The sequence below is a fragment of the Sinohyriopsis cumingii genome, unplaced genomic scaffold (genome assembly GCF_028554795.1).
Source record: "Sinohyriopsis cumingii isolate HCF-2022 unplaced genomic scaffold, ASM2855479v2 utg000160l, whole genome shotgun sequence".
Classification (NCBI taxonomy): Eukaryota; Metazoa; Mollusca; class Bivalvia; order Unionida; family Unionidae; genus Sinohyriopsis; species Sinohyriopsis cumingii.
Genome location: NW_028315873.1, coordinates 10,073,330 through 10,093,508, shown reverse-complemented (window position 1 = coordinate 10,093,508; position 20,179 = coordinate 10,073,330). Strand labels below are relative to the sequence as shown.

The 20,179-nt window shown below is 36.0% G+C and overlaps 1 protein-coding gene and 1 pseudogene across 2 annotated transcripts in view; both read left to right on the top strand.

The window, feature by feature from the left end:
- The window catches only part of LOC149774758 (uncharacterized), a 46,887-nt gene extending 36,615 nt beyond the window's left edge, over positions 1-10,272 (top strand). The window contains exon 3 of the mRNA XM_089945000.1: positions 7,227-10,272. Within this exon, the coding sequence (XP_089801126.1) occupies positions 7,227-8,099 (873 nt within the window). The 3' untranslated portion in view covers positions 8,100-10,272. The remainder of the gene's footprint in view (positions 1-7,226) is intronic.
- LOC149774759 (E3 ubiquitin-protein ligase TRIM45-like) lies at positions 5,678-7,230 on the top strand (annotated as a pseudogene). Its single transcript, XR_016416742.1, has 2 exons — positions 5,678-5,824; positions 6,252-7,230. The product of XR_016416742.1 is annotated as an E3 ubiquitin-protein ligase TRIM45-like (transcript).
- Positions 10,273-20,179: the final 9,907 nt, after the last annotated feature.

Genomic DNA, 20,179 nt, shown 5'->3' with positions numbered 1-20,179 from the left:
AGCGGTCGTCACCCTCTTTGATGGCAAACCGACAAAGGCACCGAATTTCTGAACCAAGCCTTCCAAAAATAATTAAAGAAACGTGAAATTAATTTTTTTTACCACTGAGAATCCCGAAACCATAGCCAGCATATTGTAATGTTTTCAATGAACCTTGAAAGAACGCATGTGGAAATATTTTACGCATCACCACACACTCAAGTACATCGACGTCTTACCGCACTTGGTCCAAGCGTACAACCAATCTTACCATCGAAGCGTCGTACGTGCTCCCCAAGAAATGCCTCCGGAAAACGAAGTGATCGTTTTCGAGCGCCTGTTTGGTGATCAATGAAACGATCAATAAATATTGCTATGGATGTCAGAACGATCATCCCAGTCAAATTCAACACGATAATTATTTGATGCTGAGTGAAGAAGAAAAATTGGACGAGTATCTGGACGAAGCTTGGAGTCTCATCTCGGAAGAATCTGTGTTGGATCAGTAGTATAAAAACGTGCATGCTCATTACTCTCCTCCTTTGAGAACTCTAGAGATCCATCATATAGACTCTCTCTTGGTTCAGAGTGCGGAAACGAAGCAAAGAAACGGTTACTTGTCAGACACTTTCAATAAAAAAGTCAGGATTGAACTGATGACTTATCATTACCTGTGAAGAAAAACCCAGAAAAAACAACAATACAATGCAAAAATGGATACCTTGTAACTTTATTACCTTTTGAACCACAGTTCGTACAATGCTTCTTGGAGTCCTGTCGTCTGTGCTAAAGATTAACTGCGTCATCGCAAACCTCAAGACTATCAAGCTTATGTCATCAACACGGACGACAGTCATCTCCCAGGAACCCACTGGGTAGCCGTCTACATTCCTAAAGAAGGATGTGTGGAGCATTTTGATTCGTATGAATTGCTACCTTTGGAAGACGACGTCATCGGCTTTATGAGAAGAAATGCTCAGACAACACGATTCAATAATGTGTAATTACAAGTCACCGGTTCCATGTTGTGTGGACAATATTGTACGTATTTCCTTCATCAACGCAGTCTGTGATATCCTTTAGAACATTTAGTGACTTATTTTCATCGTCATTCTTCTAGAAACGATGAGAAAGTAGATCGATGGTTTTGTGACCATTATGGTTATGATTTGTCTTTAGTTAGAAAACGTAGGGCACATCAATGGCCCATGACTTCCATCAGTGTAAGTCTAGCCTGACTTCACAACGTTGTCAACCTTGTCCAAAATAGTTTGTTTTTTTTTTTGAAAAATGTGTGTTTTGTTGTTAATTGTTAATTGTTGGTTGTTAATTATTTGAATAAAAAATGTTGTGTTCGAAAAAACGTGTATGTCGTTTATTTCCTATTTTTATGATGAACAATGATGTTTGATTTCTCTCTATCCCTCACCCTCAAATCAAACTATCCTAGTGTACCGACCCGATAAAAAACCGTACGTATGTTTTCTATCGCGTCCGCGCTTGAACAATATAAAGTAGGCAGTCTCCAGTCTGACCATCCATTGTTGACTCATCCTTCTATGAAGATGTGTTCATAACTAGCCAAGGTGAACGAAGCTTACTTGAATTTACATCGTGTCAGGAAAAGCCTGATACCGAAGCCTGCATAGATAGAGAATGTCAGAATGTTAAAAGTGACCGAATACCTGATAGAAGAGCTCTTCAGAGAGGAAACCAAGAAAGAGAAAGAAGATTGGATGGAGAAGTACAGGTTTCGGAAGCAGAGAGAGCAGAAGCAGCAACAGCAACATCAGCAGGAACCACACAGAACTTTTTCGACTGCCGTGTTTACACCAAGGAGTTCTCCTTCTCTTCCCGAAGCAGATCCTATCCTGTGAGAAAGCCTGTCGTCAGACGGGGACGCAATCTCAGACAATAAAAGATTGGCATAACTCCTTGTCTACAAAAACAGCCCTTTTCAGGGCCACCCAATGCTCTAGAAAAGAGATACTAATTCAATTGTCAATGGTATGTTAGCAAGTTAACAATTAGAAGTGTGTATATAAGCACTTCGTTTATTTAACTTTATTAGAAGTGTGTCCATAAGCAATTGGTTTCCGCAGCTTGCCAAATAGTCCATGAGTTTTTATTAGTCGTTAGCGTTTGTAAGTAAAAAGTGAGCGCGTGTTTCTTTTAAGTCCACACATTCTATGTGTTTTGGGTAATGATATGGGTCTTGTACGTTTAGGTGTCTTGGGGAGTTTTCCTTCGCGTCCATGCTTGACAAATATAAAGGGAAACGTTCGTCAGTCTGGCTACCCATTGTTGACGCATCAACTAAAGAAGATGAGCAGGATAATCATATTGCTTGAGCTCGAAATGCACCTGGAGTATGCCAGACGCATCCTGGATGAACTGACGATGGAGGTCGTAGCCGAAGAGGCCAGGATAGCAAAGGAGGAGGAGGAGAGAAAAAAGAAAGAAGAGGAGGAAAAGAAGAGATGAATCCTTCCCCACCTCATGTTAAGACCTGTGTGTGAGGTAAACACTTAGGTGAGTACGCCTCCACAGACAGTAACAGCACCACAGCCTCAACCTCTGCCACTAGGAGAAAGACCAGTGGTTCGCCAGACTGAAAACTGTGAAGAGGAATTGAGGATTCCACAGCATCTGCGCGTGTGGCATAGTAGAAGAGAAAGGGAAGTCTTCGCTATCCCTGAAAGTGAAGACTGGAAGAGTGAAGTCAGTCAACCTCCCTCAGCATTCCCAACCACACGCATCAGTTGGGAGCAGGATTGGAGTCGGAGATGTGTATGGGGTGCCAGACATGGGAGGCGCCGACATTAAGATGTGCATCTGGAGTTCTAAAGCAGCCCTTTTCAGGACTACCCAAATCTCTAGAAAAGAGACACTATTCAAGTTGACAATTTGCGTGAATGTGGAGTAGTGTGATTATAAACACTCACTCCTTTACTGATGTGATTGTGTGAGTGTGTTTGTGTGTGTATGAGATCACATACGTTTGTGTGGATAGCAGAGTGTTTGCTTGAATAAGTGCGCGTACGTTTGTGTGAATAGTAGATTTTGGGAGTTTGTAAGCGTTCGCGTTTGTATGGATAATAGATATTGTGGTTTTTGATAGTATAATTCGGTTGTTTTTTTTTTTTCCTTCTCGTGTGTGGATCATATATTTTGGCTTTGTTTGTTCTCGTTCCCCTGTGTGGATAGTATATATTGGTGTTTTGATAGTGTATTTTGTTTTTTGTTTTTTCGCCTTCCTTTGTATGGATAGTAGCTATTGAAGCTTTTGATAGTAATGTCTGGGTTTGTTTTCTCTTCTTCTTGTGTGTGGATAGTATATTTTGGTCTTGTTTGTTCTCGTTCCCCTGTGTGGATAGTATATATTGGTGTTTTTGATAGTATATTTTGTTTTTTGTTTTTTCGCTTTCCCTTGTATGGATAGTAGATATTGGGGATTTTGATAGTATAATTTAGGGTTGTTATTTTTCTCCTTATCGTGTGTGGGTAGTAGACAATATGTGAAGTGAGTGTAAGGAATGTTTTCCTTCATGTCCGAGCTTAATAGATATAAGGTCAAAGCGTTCGACGTTCGCGCCATTCAACACTGAATAAACGAAAATGGCAATATAGTTGTTCAACAAATTGAAGGACTGCTGGTTCTGGATCATGTAGTGGAAAGGCTTGAGAAGGAATGGAACTATGAAAGGTATCCTAGACTTTGTCACTAGCCTGAAAGTAGCCAGGGATCTGGTACACGGTAGGATGGAGGAAGTAGAAAAGTTAAGAGGTTTCAAACCAAAGTATGTCAGGATTGAAGTATTGAAGGAACCACGTGATGGTGTCATGCGGGACAGGTTCTTTCTAGAAGACGCATTGCATTGGACAGAGTGGTTATTTGTGAAGTGGGGGCTGGACCAGCTAAAGAAAGGAGAATAAATAATGAGAAAAGTACTGGAAGAAGAGGTGAAGATGATAAAAGACAGCTGGGTTTAAGAAAGAAAGGACAAAGAAAACTAAAGAAAAAAAGAAGAGTTTGATAAGCTAAACGAATACTGGTTGAAAATACAGGAAAAATTTAGATTGATGGGACATATTGCCTGGATTCAAGAGACTGAAAAAAGAAGAAAGGAATTATTGAGAAAGAACTGGAGAAATAAGAAAAAGAAGAACCCAAAGGCCATTTTCAGGACCACTCATGTGCCTCGAAAGGATTTGCTTTCTTGCCTAATTTTTGTTTTTAGTCGGTTGTATAGTTGTTTGTGTTGGCATGTTGTCTGTTGTATGCGTTATCTATGTCTCTGTCCCGCCAAAACAATCTGGGGTTTTTTCCCGCACTTTGGTCCCTACTGAGGTCAGCCCCTTGCTACATTGTTACCAATCTTCAGTACTGTGACGTCACCTTACCTGTAATTTAGTTTCCCGCTATTGCTATAAATCTTGTCGCTCTACAGGCCCAAGGGGGTGGGGTGGGTCTGTAATGTATTTTCCATTGTCGGTATATCGCCCCCTCCCCCCTTCACTACTATTGTCTAGCCTGAATGAATTATGACTATCTGACATCACATAGAACTTCCATATACACATTCCGTGTTTTAGAAACTGTATTATCTGAGTCTATTGTTCCATTTATTCGAAAGGACAATTATTATTTTAATTCTGATTTGAAAAAGAAATATCTGTTTTTAAATTATATTGGTTATAACACTCCAGCAAAAAAACGTCAAACAGTTTGGGCCCATTTTTTTACGCGCAGCAAATGAAAGGTACAACATCTGAGTCAGAATGAACGAAATTATTTCTTCATCTTTCTATTTTCATTTCAGCAAAAAAAATGTATCTAAGAATCTCAAATGGGTAATGACTTAATACCAAATTTATGAAACTTGTTCAATACTGACCAACTCTTAAGCCTTTCGTCCTTCATGGGAAAAAGTTGCCTTTCTAGCAGAAGTCCATGATTGTTGTGATGCAAAAGACGATTCAGCAGAATTCTGAAAAGTATTTTGGCGGGTATTGCCAGCTAGGAGATGCCCCATCGTCTATTGCCTTTCGCTTGGAAAAGTGGATGATGGATGCACACTTGTAACTTGTCATGTAGTTGTAGGAATACACATTCATTTGAGGTGTTTGGTGATTCACCTCTTGCGGAGTGCACCACATAAAATACACAACGGCAAAAGCCGACATCATTATTCTCAGTGTGACTTGCCTTATTGTTTAATGTGACCGAAAGTAGTTCAGAATATAGTTCTCAAGGAAACGAATTGTAGCCCGGGGTTACATACTCATATCGACGGCTGAGGTTCCGAATCTCCATTACGTGAATAGCCTGATACTAGAAAGACAGAAATACACTCAAACTCCGAAATATACATTTTTGAAACAACGAAATACTCATCGAGACGAACGTATGACGAGTTTTATTAATTTTACCTATTTAAATCATAATTAATTAATGACGTCATTTGGCTGTGTTTGATTGGTTGCGTACGATAATAAATCGAATCGTTATGAAAGTGAAAATATATAAAAGCACCAAAACGTTTTCGACAACATTAAATTATATACTTATTTAATTTAATGGTACTTTCGAAAAATAAGAATAAGTACTTCAGAGTATGCAATTACATATTTATTTAAAAGTTTATTTTTCCCAATCATGTAGTGTCTAATCAAGTACGACCGAGTAGAGTAAATACCCAATCGTTGCTATAAATAGGTACAAGATTCGTATCGAAATCACTTAAACCAAAGTTAATTTTGCTTTTTAATTATTGCTCAGACAAATGTAGATCACAATACCTTTGTCTTCATGAGCATTTTGCTGAAAATTATGCGTATTTCGGTATGTATTTTGGCTGTTGAGTATATTGCGTTGTTTCTAGTAACCCGTAAACAAAACTATCTATAAATACACATGTAAATTCATATCTAGAAATACACATGTAGAATGGGAAATATACAGTGTCTAACTGTCATAATGAGTTTGTGCCGCTGCTATTAACAAATCCTGATATATTTTGATAACCTTTTAAAAGCTGTAATTTGTTAAATTTTTTAATAAATATTCACAAAAAAACTTGAGCAAAAAAAGTTTAAAAGTCACGTGCCTTAAGTTACGGCCTTACACTGTTTTAGTGTAGACTTTTACTGTAGAAACTTCAATTGTCTAGACTCGACCCGGAAGGAGTGCACTCAGAACAGTGATTAATTGTTGTCGAAACCAAGAAACGTAAATACATCTAGGCCTAATATGACATCTCTTTTAACAGGGCAAGTGAAGATGGCAACATCCAGAGCTCCTTATCAAACCGAAGAGAAACAGAGTTGTCCCATATGTCTGGGTGATTTCAAGATTCCAAGACAGTTGCCGTGTATGCACTCTTTCTGTGAAAAATGCATACAGGACTTATTATCGTCTCAGGAGGAAAACGTAAGGAAATTTAAACAAATCAAGTGTCCGATTTGTGGATATGGTGTTCACATTTCATTGCAAGGTCAACCTGTCCAAATCCTGTCATCCCAATTTCCGATCAATGTGATTTTACAGTCAATTTTAAGTGATGCGAAAGAGATTGTGCACCACCCATGCGACAGTTGTCACTCAACAGGCATATCCAGGCCAGCTCAAGGTTTCTGTGTTGAGTGTGAGGAAGCTATGTGTGGACATTGCTTAGAAGTTCATCAGAAATTAAAATTATCTCGAAATCATGTTATTATTTCCATGGAAGAATTCTCAAGCAATCCACATAATGTAATGAAACTTTCCGAGGGGTTCAGTTTTCCGGAACATGATGGGGAAGCGATTGATTTCTACTGCAAGGATCATGGCACAGCTTGTTGTTGGAAGTGTTCTATTATTAGTCACAGAAACTGTTCTCATGTTTCGGATCTGAAGAAAGAATTGTCAGGTCTACAGCAGGAGAAGAACCCAGATAATATAATCAACCAGATGAAAATACTAGAGACTCAACTAAGAAAGTTTCAGGAAGTCAATGAATCTAGCATCAGTCTCCTTGAAACCCAGGTGAACGACTTAATTACTCAAATCAGAGAGATGAGAAAAAAAGCTTAATGACACTCTTGATGAGTTGGAGAGAAGTGTGAAGATAGAAGGAAATTGAATTTACAATGAAGAAATTATCATTAAAGAAGAAAAAATCCACAGATCTCAGTCCTTGATCAACTCAATTCAAAACTCGTATACACTCCTAGAAACAGTCAAAAGATAAGGAACTGAAATGCAGGTGTTTCTTACTGCCGATAGAATGACGACACAACTGGCATCATACATGGATCAGATTCAAGAAAAGTATACCATGATGGAGACCACTACAGTCCAGTTGGAAGTAAATCCCCAAGTTCAGCCCATACTGTCAGCAGGCCTTGATAGTTTGGCAAAGATAGTGAGTATAAGGGAACTTCATAGTTTGGTTCCAGTTATCAGGAAGCCATCCAGAGACTGTCTGGTTCAGAGAGATATAATTATTGAGATCCAAAGTAATGATAATTTGCTAGGGAATTATACAGGTATCACATATTTGTACTCGGGTCATTTGATGCTAGCAGATTATGACAACAGCAGGGTGTGTTTGCTCAACTCCTCATACAACTCGGTCACCAGCTACAGATTGCCAGACTCCCCATATAGCATCTGTGTTGTGAATGATGATGAGGTGGCTGTGACTGTTCCAGGTCAGAAATCAGTCCAAGTCCTGTCTGTCAGTAATGGAAAGATCACACCCACCAGGATGGTGACCACGAGATATTACTGCTATAGTCTTGCGTCTGCTAGAAAGGGAAATATCGTTACACCTGGTAATTGTAATCAAGGAGGCAAACACTACTTTAGCCTCATCAGCAGTGGAGAGAAAGAGGAGTCCTCTCATCAGTTTGATTGTCAGTGTAGTTCCTCATGGACCTCTGTTGCTTTAGATTCATCATTCAAGCATGTCTACATCACTGTGAATCTGGCCCATTCTCTGTATTGTTTTGACATGAGTGGCGGCCAGAACTTTGTCTACTGTCCTGACAGTCTTAAGAAGCCCCCTGGTGTTGCTACAGATAAATACGATAATGTGTATGTCCTTGGATTGGCTCTGGCAACATTCACCAGTTAACACCAGATGGTGCTGTTGTTCAGATCATATCCGATGGGATTCCATCTATGCCTAATGCTATTTGCTTTAGTAGGGACAGGCATGTGTTACTAGTCACAACTCAATCAGACAGAAAAAACTTTACCAATATCAACTCAAGTGAGAAATTACTGAGCTTATGTGGTTATTATTCAGGGAATTGATTTCGGAAGATGTAAATTGTTAAGATTATGTTTCCTAAGTAATATCAATACTGTGTACCTTTTAAAATCAATGAAAATGATAAATGTTTAATATTTTTACAAATCAATTCCCTTTTCAAGAATGAAATCATTTGTACCATAATGATTGGTATTTTGCATTTGAAATGGATATACTTAGACTTACGATTTGTAACCTTTCAGGCTGGCAACAATTTCTGATTTCTGATTGGTTTATTTTTAAGGCTGTCTCAAATAGCTTATTATCATTTGAGTGTGTTTAAATGGCTGTATGGTTTTGAATGTGTAACTGCTGCAACGTATGTGGGTTTAACATAGGTCTATACATGCCATTTATCTGATTGGTCTACATAATCTTGACTGGGTTTAACATAGGTCTATACATGCCATTTACCTGATTGGTCTACATAATCTGGACTGGGTATAACATAGGTCTATACATGCCATTTAAATGATTGGTCTACATAATCTTGACTGGGTTTAACATAGGTCTATATATGCCATTATCTGATTGGTCTACATAATCTTGACTGGGTTTAACATAGGTCTATACATGCCATTTACCTGATTGGTCTACATAATCTGGACTGGGTATAACATAGGTCTATACATGCCATTTAAATGATTGGTCTACATAATCTTGACTGGGTTTAACATAGGTCTATATATGCCATTATCTGATTGGTCTACATAATCTTGACTGGGTTTAACATAGGTCTATACATGCCATTTAAATGATTGGTCTACATAATCTGGACTGGGTTTAAAATAGGTCTATACATGCCATTATCTGATTGGTCTACATAATCTTGACTGGGTATAACATAGGTCTATACATGCCATTTAAATGATTGGTCTACATAATCTGGACTGGGTTTAAAATAGGTCTATACATGCCATTATCTGATTGGTCTACATAATCTGGACTGGGTTTAACATAGGTCTATACATGCCATTTATCTGATTGGTCTACATAATCTTGACTGGGTTTTAAATAGGTCTATACATGCCATTATCTGATTGGTCTACATAATCTTGACTGGCTTAACATAGGTTGTCACTTATCTGAGATCATTTTGTTTACAGTCACACAAGTACACTGTATATGATATGCAGCTATATATATTAATGTCTATAGAGAAATTAATTAGTTGGGCTCTTACACTGGAAAGTGTGTTTTTGACCAGTTTGGAGTTATATTTTAACTTTTATTTAAATTATTTGGATTCTAAAAGAATTATTCTTTTACCTGGAAATATTAGAGTGGTCATACAGAATTCTTGGACAAAGACCTTTACTTAAATTTTATTCGGAAATTCAAACACCGGAATATTATTGTCTGTGGAATAACGAAGAACTGTTGACTCTACAGCACCATAAAGGCTTCAGTATATGTCATCACCTTCCATTTTGGATTTTGCGTTAGGATTCGAACTTGAATTCACAAGAACATTTCATTATTAAGACTTCTAAAATTTAATTCGTGGATTATTCTTGGACTATTGTTTGATTTGATTCTTAAAACTAAGTTCTTATTTTTTCTTTTTTTTACAGTGTTTTTCCAGGGAAATAAATTATTTGTTAAATTTTTCAAAGTGTGCATTCTTTGTTTTATTATAACATAAGAAGAATAATGAAGGTTTTGATCTGTTCTTTTATACAGGTATAATTTGTTTGCTGTATTTTGAGGTCTTCTGGACACTGTTACCTATATTATGAATGCAGTTTCAAATCATTAGTGTCAAGCATGGTCTTGTCCATATTCTCATAAAACTTGTAAAGTTTTTAATCTGATAACCACATTTTATTTTTCTTCTTTAATAGTTATGTAATTAATCAATAGACGGATTTCCTCAAGTCCAAGAGATCAATTAAATTTTGTACATCTGACCATTATTGAGCTTGCAGAACCAATATCAGCCATTGAAAAAGTGCAGTGTTTTATATTCACATATAATAAAAACAAAAGTTGACGCTGTTGCTTCATGGTCACCCTAGGATACAACTAACTTCATGAATCATTTAATTAGTTTTCAATTGCATAGAGACATTAAGAAATATTGGTGTGGAACAGGTGAGTGATACAGTATGTCACTTTTCTAATTTCATCAGCTATATAGGTCAGGCATATAAATAACCATGGTGGCGCTTTACAGTTTCGTATTTTACATAGGGTTAGAATTTTAAAGAAAAGAAATTTCACTGGGTTTCTCCAGCGGTTATACTGGCTCTTTAAAAAAGAACTTGCATATCTTAGGTATAATTCAGAGAACCTTTAATTACCTTTATTTTGGTGTATGATTGATGGGTGTAATATGGGTTATAGAGTATACATCTTGGCCTTAATCCAGAAGTGCATCTTTCAAAAAAGTGCTAGCTCCACTTGAACATTTTCACTTTCTGAACTTCAGAGGTAAACTGTAAAAACAAGAGCCATAACCATTCTGACATTTTATATATTTGTTAATCTGACATTTTATATATTTGGTTTCATTTATTGCACTTTCTAAAGCTGGTTTTGTCATGTCTGGCAAAATTCATTTTTCCTATTTTAATAGCTGTTAAGGATAGTGTACTTTAGACTAATTCAAGTTGATTTTTTTTAACACAATGGAGCAGCCATTTTAGTTAGCAGCGTGCTTTGATCGTGTGCTATTTCCAAAGAAATGTCAGCAACATTACATCAAAGTAGCATAGAGGTATGCCAACATTCTTTCCACAGTGTATATTTTAAATGTGAACAACTTCACTTTACATATGTCACTGTCTCTAAAGTACATAACTGGTGAGTGCCCCCATGGAGGTAAAGGTATATATATATATATATATATATATATATATATATATATATATATATACATTTATTTATATATATATATATATATATATATATATATATATATATATATATATATATATATGACCCTGGCAGTTGAGATATGTTGTAGTGTCTGACACAATTTTTCAGCTCGAGAAGCTACTGGCAAGCTTTTTCACATATCTTCATTGGGTGAACCTGAGACTCGAACCCATGCAGACAGAAGTGAGATGGCAGTGATCTGTAACAGTGAATGCTTTAGACCGCTCTGACACTTCAGGGCCCCAGTTGAGATATGTACAATCATATCTATATATGACCCTGGCAGTTGAGATAATTATGTTCATATACATACATACATACATACATACATACATATATATATATATATATATATATATATATATATATATATATAACACATATCAGTCACTGGAACCTTTATCAATGACTTACCATTGTCATGGGGACCTTTAAATAGGATGTTATCATTGTAATTATGTCCTTTATGAAGGACTTATCATTGCCATTGGGACCTTTATAAAGGACTTATCATTGCCATTAGGACCTTGATAAAGGACTTAATGTCATTGGGACCTTTATCGAGGACTAATTGTCAATGGGATCTTTATAAAGAACTTGTCAATGCCATTAGGACCTTTGTAAAGAATTTTCTGTTATTGCGATCTTTATAAACATAATGTTTCCAGACTATGGAAAAATGATGGAAACATGCTGGAAACCTTAGTTTCCTATGTGGTTTCTGGGGTTTTATAGTATCATAATGGTATCTGAAAAGGAAACCAATTTTGCCCATAAGCCAAGTGGAATCTATTAATTTCTCATCTGTTAACATATATGACCAGGTAGATTTACAATGAATTCTTTGCTTCAGTTGCAGGGCCTGGGTGGTCAAAATTGCTTGTGTTTACAGATCAATACCATCTCCCCTCTGTTTGCTGGGGCCCGGGTAGCCAAGTGGTCCGAATTGCTTGTGTTTACAGATCAATGCCATCTCCCCTCTGTTTGCTGGGGCCTGGGTGGCCAAGTGGTCCAAATTGCTTGTGTTTACAGAGCAATGCCATCTCCCCTATCTTTGCTGGGACCTGGGTGGCAAGTCGTCTAAATTGCTTGTGTATACAGATCAATACCATCTCCCCTCTGTTTGCTGGGGCCTGGGTGGCCAAGTGGTCCAAATTGCTTGTGTTTACAGATCAATGCCATCTCCCCTATGTTTGCTGGGGCATGGGTGGCCAAGTGGTCTAAATTGTTTGTGTTTACAGATCAATGTCACCTCCTCTCTGTTTGCTGGGGCCTGGGTGGCCAAGTGATCTAAATTGCTTGTGTTTACAGATCAATACCATCTCCCCTATGTTTGCTGGGGCCTGGGTGGCCAAGTGGTCTAAATTGTTTGTGTTTACAGATCAATGCCATCTCCTCTCTGTTTGCTGGGGCCTGGGTGGCCAAGTGGTCTAAATTGCTTGCGTTTACAGGTCAATGCCATCTGTTTGCAGGGATTCAAGTATCGAGCCCAGTGTATGTGGTTATATGAGAAAGTTTGCCAGTAGCTTCCTGTGTGTTGGTGGTTCTTTTTGGAATTTTCACATATTCTTCCTTCACTACTTATACCGGCCACCATATATATAGTCTACTGTATGCTAAAAAATGGTGATAATCCCATAAAACAATGACAGGTTTCAGTTGAAATTACAAACAATTGAATAAGAATTCTTTGTTTCCAAAGGGAAACCAGTAGAAACCTAAAAAGATTCCCTTAAAATTGGAACCATTTTCAATTAGGACAAACTGGATACCGTTAGCAGGCATTTGGTGAAAACTCCATGCCAATGTGATCATCCATTCAAGAGAATTAGTGACAAGGTTTTTAAACTGTATTCACTGTGTCAGCTATATTGGATGTATGACGGGTACAATGTTTGCTTTAACACCAAGTGGACACCATAAGAACGCTTCTTGTGACATAAAGTTTTCATATGTTTTTTCATTCTGTGGTGGCCATATTAGATATCAGTTACATGATTTGTATTCAAGACCAACTAGAAACAATAAGACATTTAGTAAAAACTCCATATTAATATAGCAATAACAAGATTTTAAAGTTGGCTGCAGTGGCATGAATGTGCATGCAAAATTTCATGGTAATCCTCCATGCAGTTTAGGGACTGAATGGTCTAAAACGCTCACCATTATGGATCACTGCCATCTCACCTCTGTGAGGGTTCAAGTCTTGGGCACGGACAATGTGGGTAGCTTTTCGTGGGTCAGTGGTTCATTGCGGGTTCTTCCTACACCATTTATACTGGCCGCCATGTATAGCCTATTTGTGCTGTAAAATGGCGTTAAACACTATAACAACAACAACCATATAGTTTGGGATTTAGCAATTTATGTACCATGGAAAAAACATTTCAGTTTCTAATTTTTTTCATGTTTCCTATGCAGGAAAATACCCAAAAGTGTAAAATCTGTTAACATTTCCAATTATTCTAGTTAGCTTCCATAACAGGGAAAAACCCTAAATTACGAGAATGTGTACCACTTTCCAAATTTCTGGCATTTTTTAAAGATAGAAATACCAGAAACCACCAAAATATGCAATCCAGTTCCAGTGTTTTATAGATCTACCATAAAAATTCAAATTCGTCTGCAATGCTCTGTCAGTTTTTGTAACACTGCAGTCATCAGGAATGAAACTAAACCTCTCAAGTGACTGACACTTTACTCAGCAAAGAGAATTTCCATGAATTCAAGAAAGGATATTTCTTCCTATTACCTGCTGATAAAACAATTGCTAACCTTCTTAAGCGATAATTTTTTTTGAACTTATCTGTTGTGTTGGACATATTGGATATAAAATTTAACACCATTTCCATTTAGGACCAACTAAAAATAAGGAGTCTTCTAGTCAATGCATAATATTTGTGTGAACAGCCGTCTAGGGAAACAGCAATGATCAAGATTTAGATGGGCACTGTGGTACCAGTTTCATTTAGGACCAACTTGAAGAAGTCTGAAAGTAAAACAACCAGCGTTGATATGACTGTTCATTCTGAAGTAGAGATAACACGATTTTCAAAACTGCAGCTGTGGAAGCCATAATGGATGTGAGAGTGGTAATATTTTAATTATAGATGACCTGGACATAATTTACATAATATTTTAGTAAACAAAAACCTTTATTTGACTAAACATTCATTAGAAGTAGCGATAACACAATTCTCAATATGGCCACTGTGCCAGTCATATTGTATGTGTAAGTAGCACCAATTTCAATTAGGAACAACTAGACCTTTGGTGAAATCTCTATGTCAAAATGACCTTCAATTCCGAAGAAGATTTCAAAGATGGCTGTTATGGTGGCTGTTTTGGACATCAGATTGGTGCCATCTTCATTCAGAACAAACTCAGACTTGATAGAAAGTCTTTTAGTCAAGACCACATGCTGATATGAAAATCCACTCTGGATTAGTAGAAATAAGAAGTGGCCATATTGGTTTTCCAAGTGGCACCAAACCCAACTAGACAGTGCAATGAATGTGTATATAATGTTCAATCAACCCTCAGTAGAATTAATACACTTGTTCTAACAGATGGAGGTATGATGGATGGATGACACTGTCATAAAACTAATTGTCTCCACTTTAACATATACTGACCTTTTCTATCTTTCTCATAAAACTAATTGTCTCCACTTTAACATATACTGACCTTTTCTATCTTTCTCATGAAACTAATTGTCTCCACTTTAACATATACTGACCTTTTCTATCTTTCTCATAAAACTAATTGTATCCACTTTAACATATACTGACCTTTTCTATCTTTCTCATAAAACTAATTGTCTCCACTTTAACATATACTGACCTTTTCTATCTTTCTCATGAAACTAATTGTCTCCACTTTAACATATACTGACCTTTTCTATCTTTCTCATGAAACTAATTGTCTCCACTTTAACATATACTGACCTTTTGTATCTTTCTCATAAAACTAATTGTCTCCACTTTAACATATACTGACCTTTTCTATCTTTCTCAATAATAGTAAGATTTTCAACTCTGGAGTATGACTTAATATCGGAACAAATTATTGTGATCGAAGAGCCCATTCTAGTGAATTTTATGGCACATTTCTCAACAAAGAAGGACCAAGAACAATCTTTGCATCCAGCCTTGATTTGTTGTCTTTTTTCGTAAGAGAAAATAATGGTATGCATTTTCTAAACTTACAGCTACAAACAAAGATATGAATAATTTTATTCCAAATGCTTTACATTTATTATTTAACAAAGATACAGAATACAAAATGTTAATAGTAAATTTTTCTCTGATACTGCTACTACAGAAGAACTTTCTTCTCTGAAAGAGGCACAACAATGTTGGTTTTATTCTGGTGATATATTCATATCTAAAATAAGATGTTTATTAAAATATAGTCTGATAAACTTTAACAAATATTTATTAAATGAAACGGAAACTTAAGATAAATCCTGTAACAATATTATTTCTGTTATTTTAATATATATAAGGTAAATCCTTTAACAATATTGTTTCTGTTATTTTAATATATATGCTCTGATATATATGCTCTGAACATTACTTGCTGAAAACTACACACACCTCTTAACACAAATTATGGAATAAGATTTTTTTGTCTTAGGGAAAAAAATATGTAACTATTCAAGCACATAGTTACTGATGCTGAAGGTTATTGACCAATGGGTCTCCGTAACCTCAAAATCTGGTCAAATACATGGATTTTAAAACTAACAATAATGTTCATAAACCATAATTTTATAAGCACACGTGCCATAACTGTGACCTTGATCTCAGTATGTATATAAGTTACTTCATTACATAACTGACAGTCATCCACAAATATGGTCAGGGAAGATATTCTTGAAAAAATTATTCTGCAAAACCGATTTTGGTTGAAACAATGAAATTGACCTTTGATCCTTTGACATCTAATCAGTAAGCATCTTCCATGTCAAGCATATGCACCATGTGATCTACATCTTACAGTTATTATGGAACGAAACATTTTCGACTTTCCATAAGAGTGACCTTGACCTTTGATCCCAAGCTCACTAGCATTGATCCAGACACTCTGATAGAAGTACATGGCCAATGACTCGACAATTTGAAGAAATCTTGTTTCCACTACTAAAGTGGCCTTGACCTTTGACCTCAAGATGACTAATTTTCATTCCTACCTCTAGTGCAAGCCATTCACAAAGTTTGGTTCAGGAATATGGTGTAAATCCAATGTTGTTGTGCAGAGACCATTTTTATTTTTCAAGTCATTGTGACTGCAACCACTGACAATTTTACATGAAAATCAAAAGTTGACTTTCTTATTTAAAATACAAGCCATCAACCTAATTGTACAGAACATTTTACTGTAAAACCGTTAATCTTTTTGTATACTATCCATAAAGCTTGGCTATTTTTTATGTGCATGTTTTCTAAAAAAACTATTGGATTGAGGATTAATCAAAACTGTAAATTTATGTAAAATAATTAACTATTTTAACTATACTACGTATTTAACTCATAAAATGCTACAAATTATGTCTACTGATATGGTAGAGTATCTAAATTAAAAGTCATAATGAAACTTGAATAGCATGACAATCTTACAAGGTCATGACAATCTTACAAGGTCATGGCAATCTTACACGGTCATTTACATTTGAATCAAAGGGCCCCGAGTGCCCGCGTTGTCTCAAGTGCTCTCAGTTACGTATCACTGCCATCTTAACTCTGCGTGGGTTTGAGTCTCATATTCGGCCAATGCGGGTATGTAAGAAAGCCTGCCAGTAGCTTCTCATAGGTCGGTGGTTCTTTCTGGGTTTTTTTCCGGGTTCTTCCTCCATCATTAATACTGGCCGCCATGTATAGCCTAATGTGTGCTGAGAAAATGGCGTTAAACCCTACTGCTACTAATACAACTACATATGAATCAAATATCCAGCTGCAGAGAATCAGTGCTGCATTTACCCATTCCTCCTGCCTTTAGTACCCTTACCCTCTTCATGTCCCATCCTCTGCCTTCAGTACCCTCTCCCCTCTTCTTGTCCCACTCCTCCTGCCTTCAGTAACCTCTCCCTTCTTCTTGTCCCATCCTCTGTCTTCAGTACCTCTCCCCTCTTCTTGTCCCATCTTTTGCCCTCCCCTCCATCTCTGTCAAGATCACACAAACACTCTCTTATGCCTACGTTTGCAGGATAAACTTATTAATGGTCTATTTATACTACTGAATAGATGACAAACTGCATTACTAACACCAAGTCTTTTATCGCAAACAAATGCAATTTGTAGGAAAAAGTTCCTTTTCATTCAACAAATGTACATATTTTATCAAATGTGCTTCTCTTTTCCACCCTTCATAATAAAGGTCCTACCTAAAATAATGGTAATACAAATATACATACCAAATTGTATTTGTCTACCTCAAGTGCAGGTTTCTTAACTATTCTAAAAGGTTACATTTTTGTCAATAAGGCCCAGTCAGTGATTCAGAAATGTATACACAATTACAAAATTAATATATTGGCCTGAAAATCTATCACCCACTTATAAATAAAAGTGTACTACCAAACTTCATTTGTCTAAATCTAAGTGATTTTTGATCAAGTGTGGAGTGTACTTCACTGAAATATATAGGTGAACAATTATGTATCTGATTGTTTCACTTACATACGACAGGGTAGGAAAAAAATCCCACACGTTTCTCAAAACGGAAAGGGTTTGTTTTCTTTCAAAAATATGGATAGAATGTTCTGGACAATGTAAATATATTTCCTATAAATTTTGCACATTTGTATTTTCCAAATTTACATTCCAGTGTATCCACATCGTAGAAATCATATATGCTAATCAAATATATCCTCTTTGACTAATGTACAGTAAAGTTCACATCGCAGATTATGTTGCATGATTTTTAGAGGCTGATCTGTTACAAAACCAATATGTATGCCTTAGGTCACAGATTTCACTTCTGGGTCTGCATCCCTGCATACTTAATCATTGTGAACTGTAGTCCAGATAATCAAACTGTAATACTTTAACAGCATACAGAAAGTACCTAAAATGTAATCCAAAAATCAACACCAAAAACAGATTTAAAAAAGCTCTGAAAATAGGGACTACACTAATGGTACTGACATGGATGTAATGACCTTGACCAGAGTTTCATGAGAGAAATTTCGATTGAAAGAGAAAAAGCTTTGATCTCTGATGAAACAATATGCCTGATTAACTGACAAAAACTTCGATCTGTTCATAATTTTAATTGCTACAGGTATTTTCTGGAACAATTGATTTTGAATTTTTTTTCATAAATGTTCAAATCTGATAGTCTTATGTTCACAAAATATAAAGTTTAATTGAGAAATTTTTCTCAACACAAACACTTGAAATAAGTTGTGACTAGGTTTTAATAGTTACAAAAAATCTAAACATTTAAACAAAATTCACCTGCCATTAACAGTTAGGGGTACCAATTTTAAAATGAGATACATTCATTTAAATTAAAACTTGCAATTAAAATTCAATTTTACCGAAAAAGTAAACACTAAACTTAACAAATCCTTCACTTTTACAAGGTTTCTCTGCCCCATTATTATAAATATAAACTGTTTTCCTCATCAAGTGTGAAGTAAATAAATCAGGGCTTACAATAAATAAATATCATCTAACACTTGGCCAATCAGAATACACTAGTTGGAGGCATTGATTAAAGTAGTGATGTGATTTTCACCCATCAGGGCAAGCAGCCCTCATATTTTAGTAAATAATGTATCACCTGACACCTTGGAGAATTAGAATACACAAGTTGGTCATACTGGTAAAAGGACACAAGGTACTAATTGTATGCTAAAATGGGTTTGGCTGACCATGATTGGTTGATAATGTAAGCTACTTCTTTTTGTTAGGAAAAACTTTCTTTTGAGAGCTTATCTTAGTTGTAAGTTAAAAAGAATAATGACATTGTTTTATTCATGGAATTTTAGTATTTTAACAGTCTTGAGTTTGGAACACTCATTACTGAAATTAGCACCTGATTCTTTGATGCAGAATTAAAAGCATATGTTTCAAACAATGTAGGTCCAGAAAATCATTTTCTCTCTACACACACACACACATATATATATATATATATATATATATATATATATATATATATATATATATATATATATATTTGATCATGAGCACTCAGAAATTTAAAGTTACTGAATATTTAATATCATGATGCTTGGATAAGTTTACTATTAGAAATGAACTAGTACTGTGAGTAAACAAAGGGAAGAACTCAATATCCTCAATAATAGCGGAAAGGTGATGGAGTTCTTTAACATCATGGTAGCATATTATTTGCTAGTTACAGTATATTGAGGCAGAACATACCATTATTTAATCTTGCTTGCAAGCAGTTATTTGTAATGAAACCACGAATTATTCCATAAAACAAATGGGTCATAGATCTGACCAATGATCCTGACTAGTTCCAGTGTTGTTCGTGTTCCAGTAACCAGGATTCTTAGACCATGTTGGTACATCTAGGTTTGCTAAGTAAAACTGAAACAGAGAAGTGAATCAGCATTATAGTGTTTTTCCCAGGTTTGAGAGAAAAGGAGCCAATTGTCACCCTTCATTTGGTCAAGCTGGTCATCTATGTGGTCATAATGGGCCATCTTATTATTACAAAAATTAGATATTATTTAAACAGTTTATTTTACCTGTTATTTGCACAAAAAACTAATTAAATTACCTTCTTTAGTTTAAGTTTCGACCATACTCAAACAGTGCAGGAGAAAGAGAAATATTCAGTGTCATGCCCCTGCCCCCATTCCTTTGTAAACATCAGTGTTTATACAGTTTCATTTGCAAGCGATTGTATGCAGGAGTGTGAATGTGTTTTTTTCTTGGTTCCATTAGTTTTGGAATGCAATTATTCACAGGATATTTCACTTTCCATTTTACTTTACTTCAATGTTGTGGATTTTACTGGATTTGTTTCAAAGAGGTCATCAT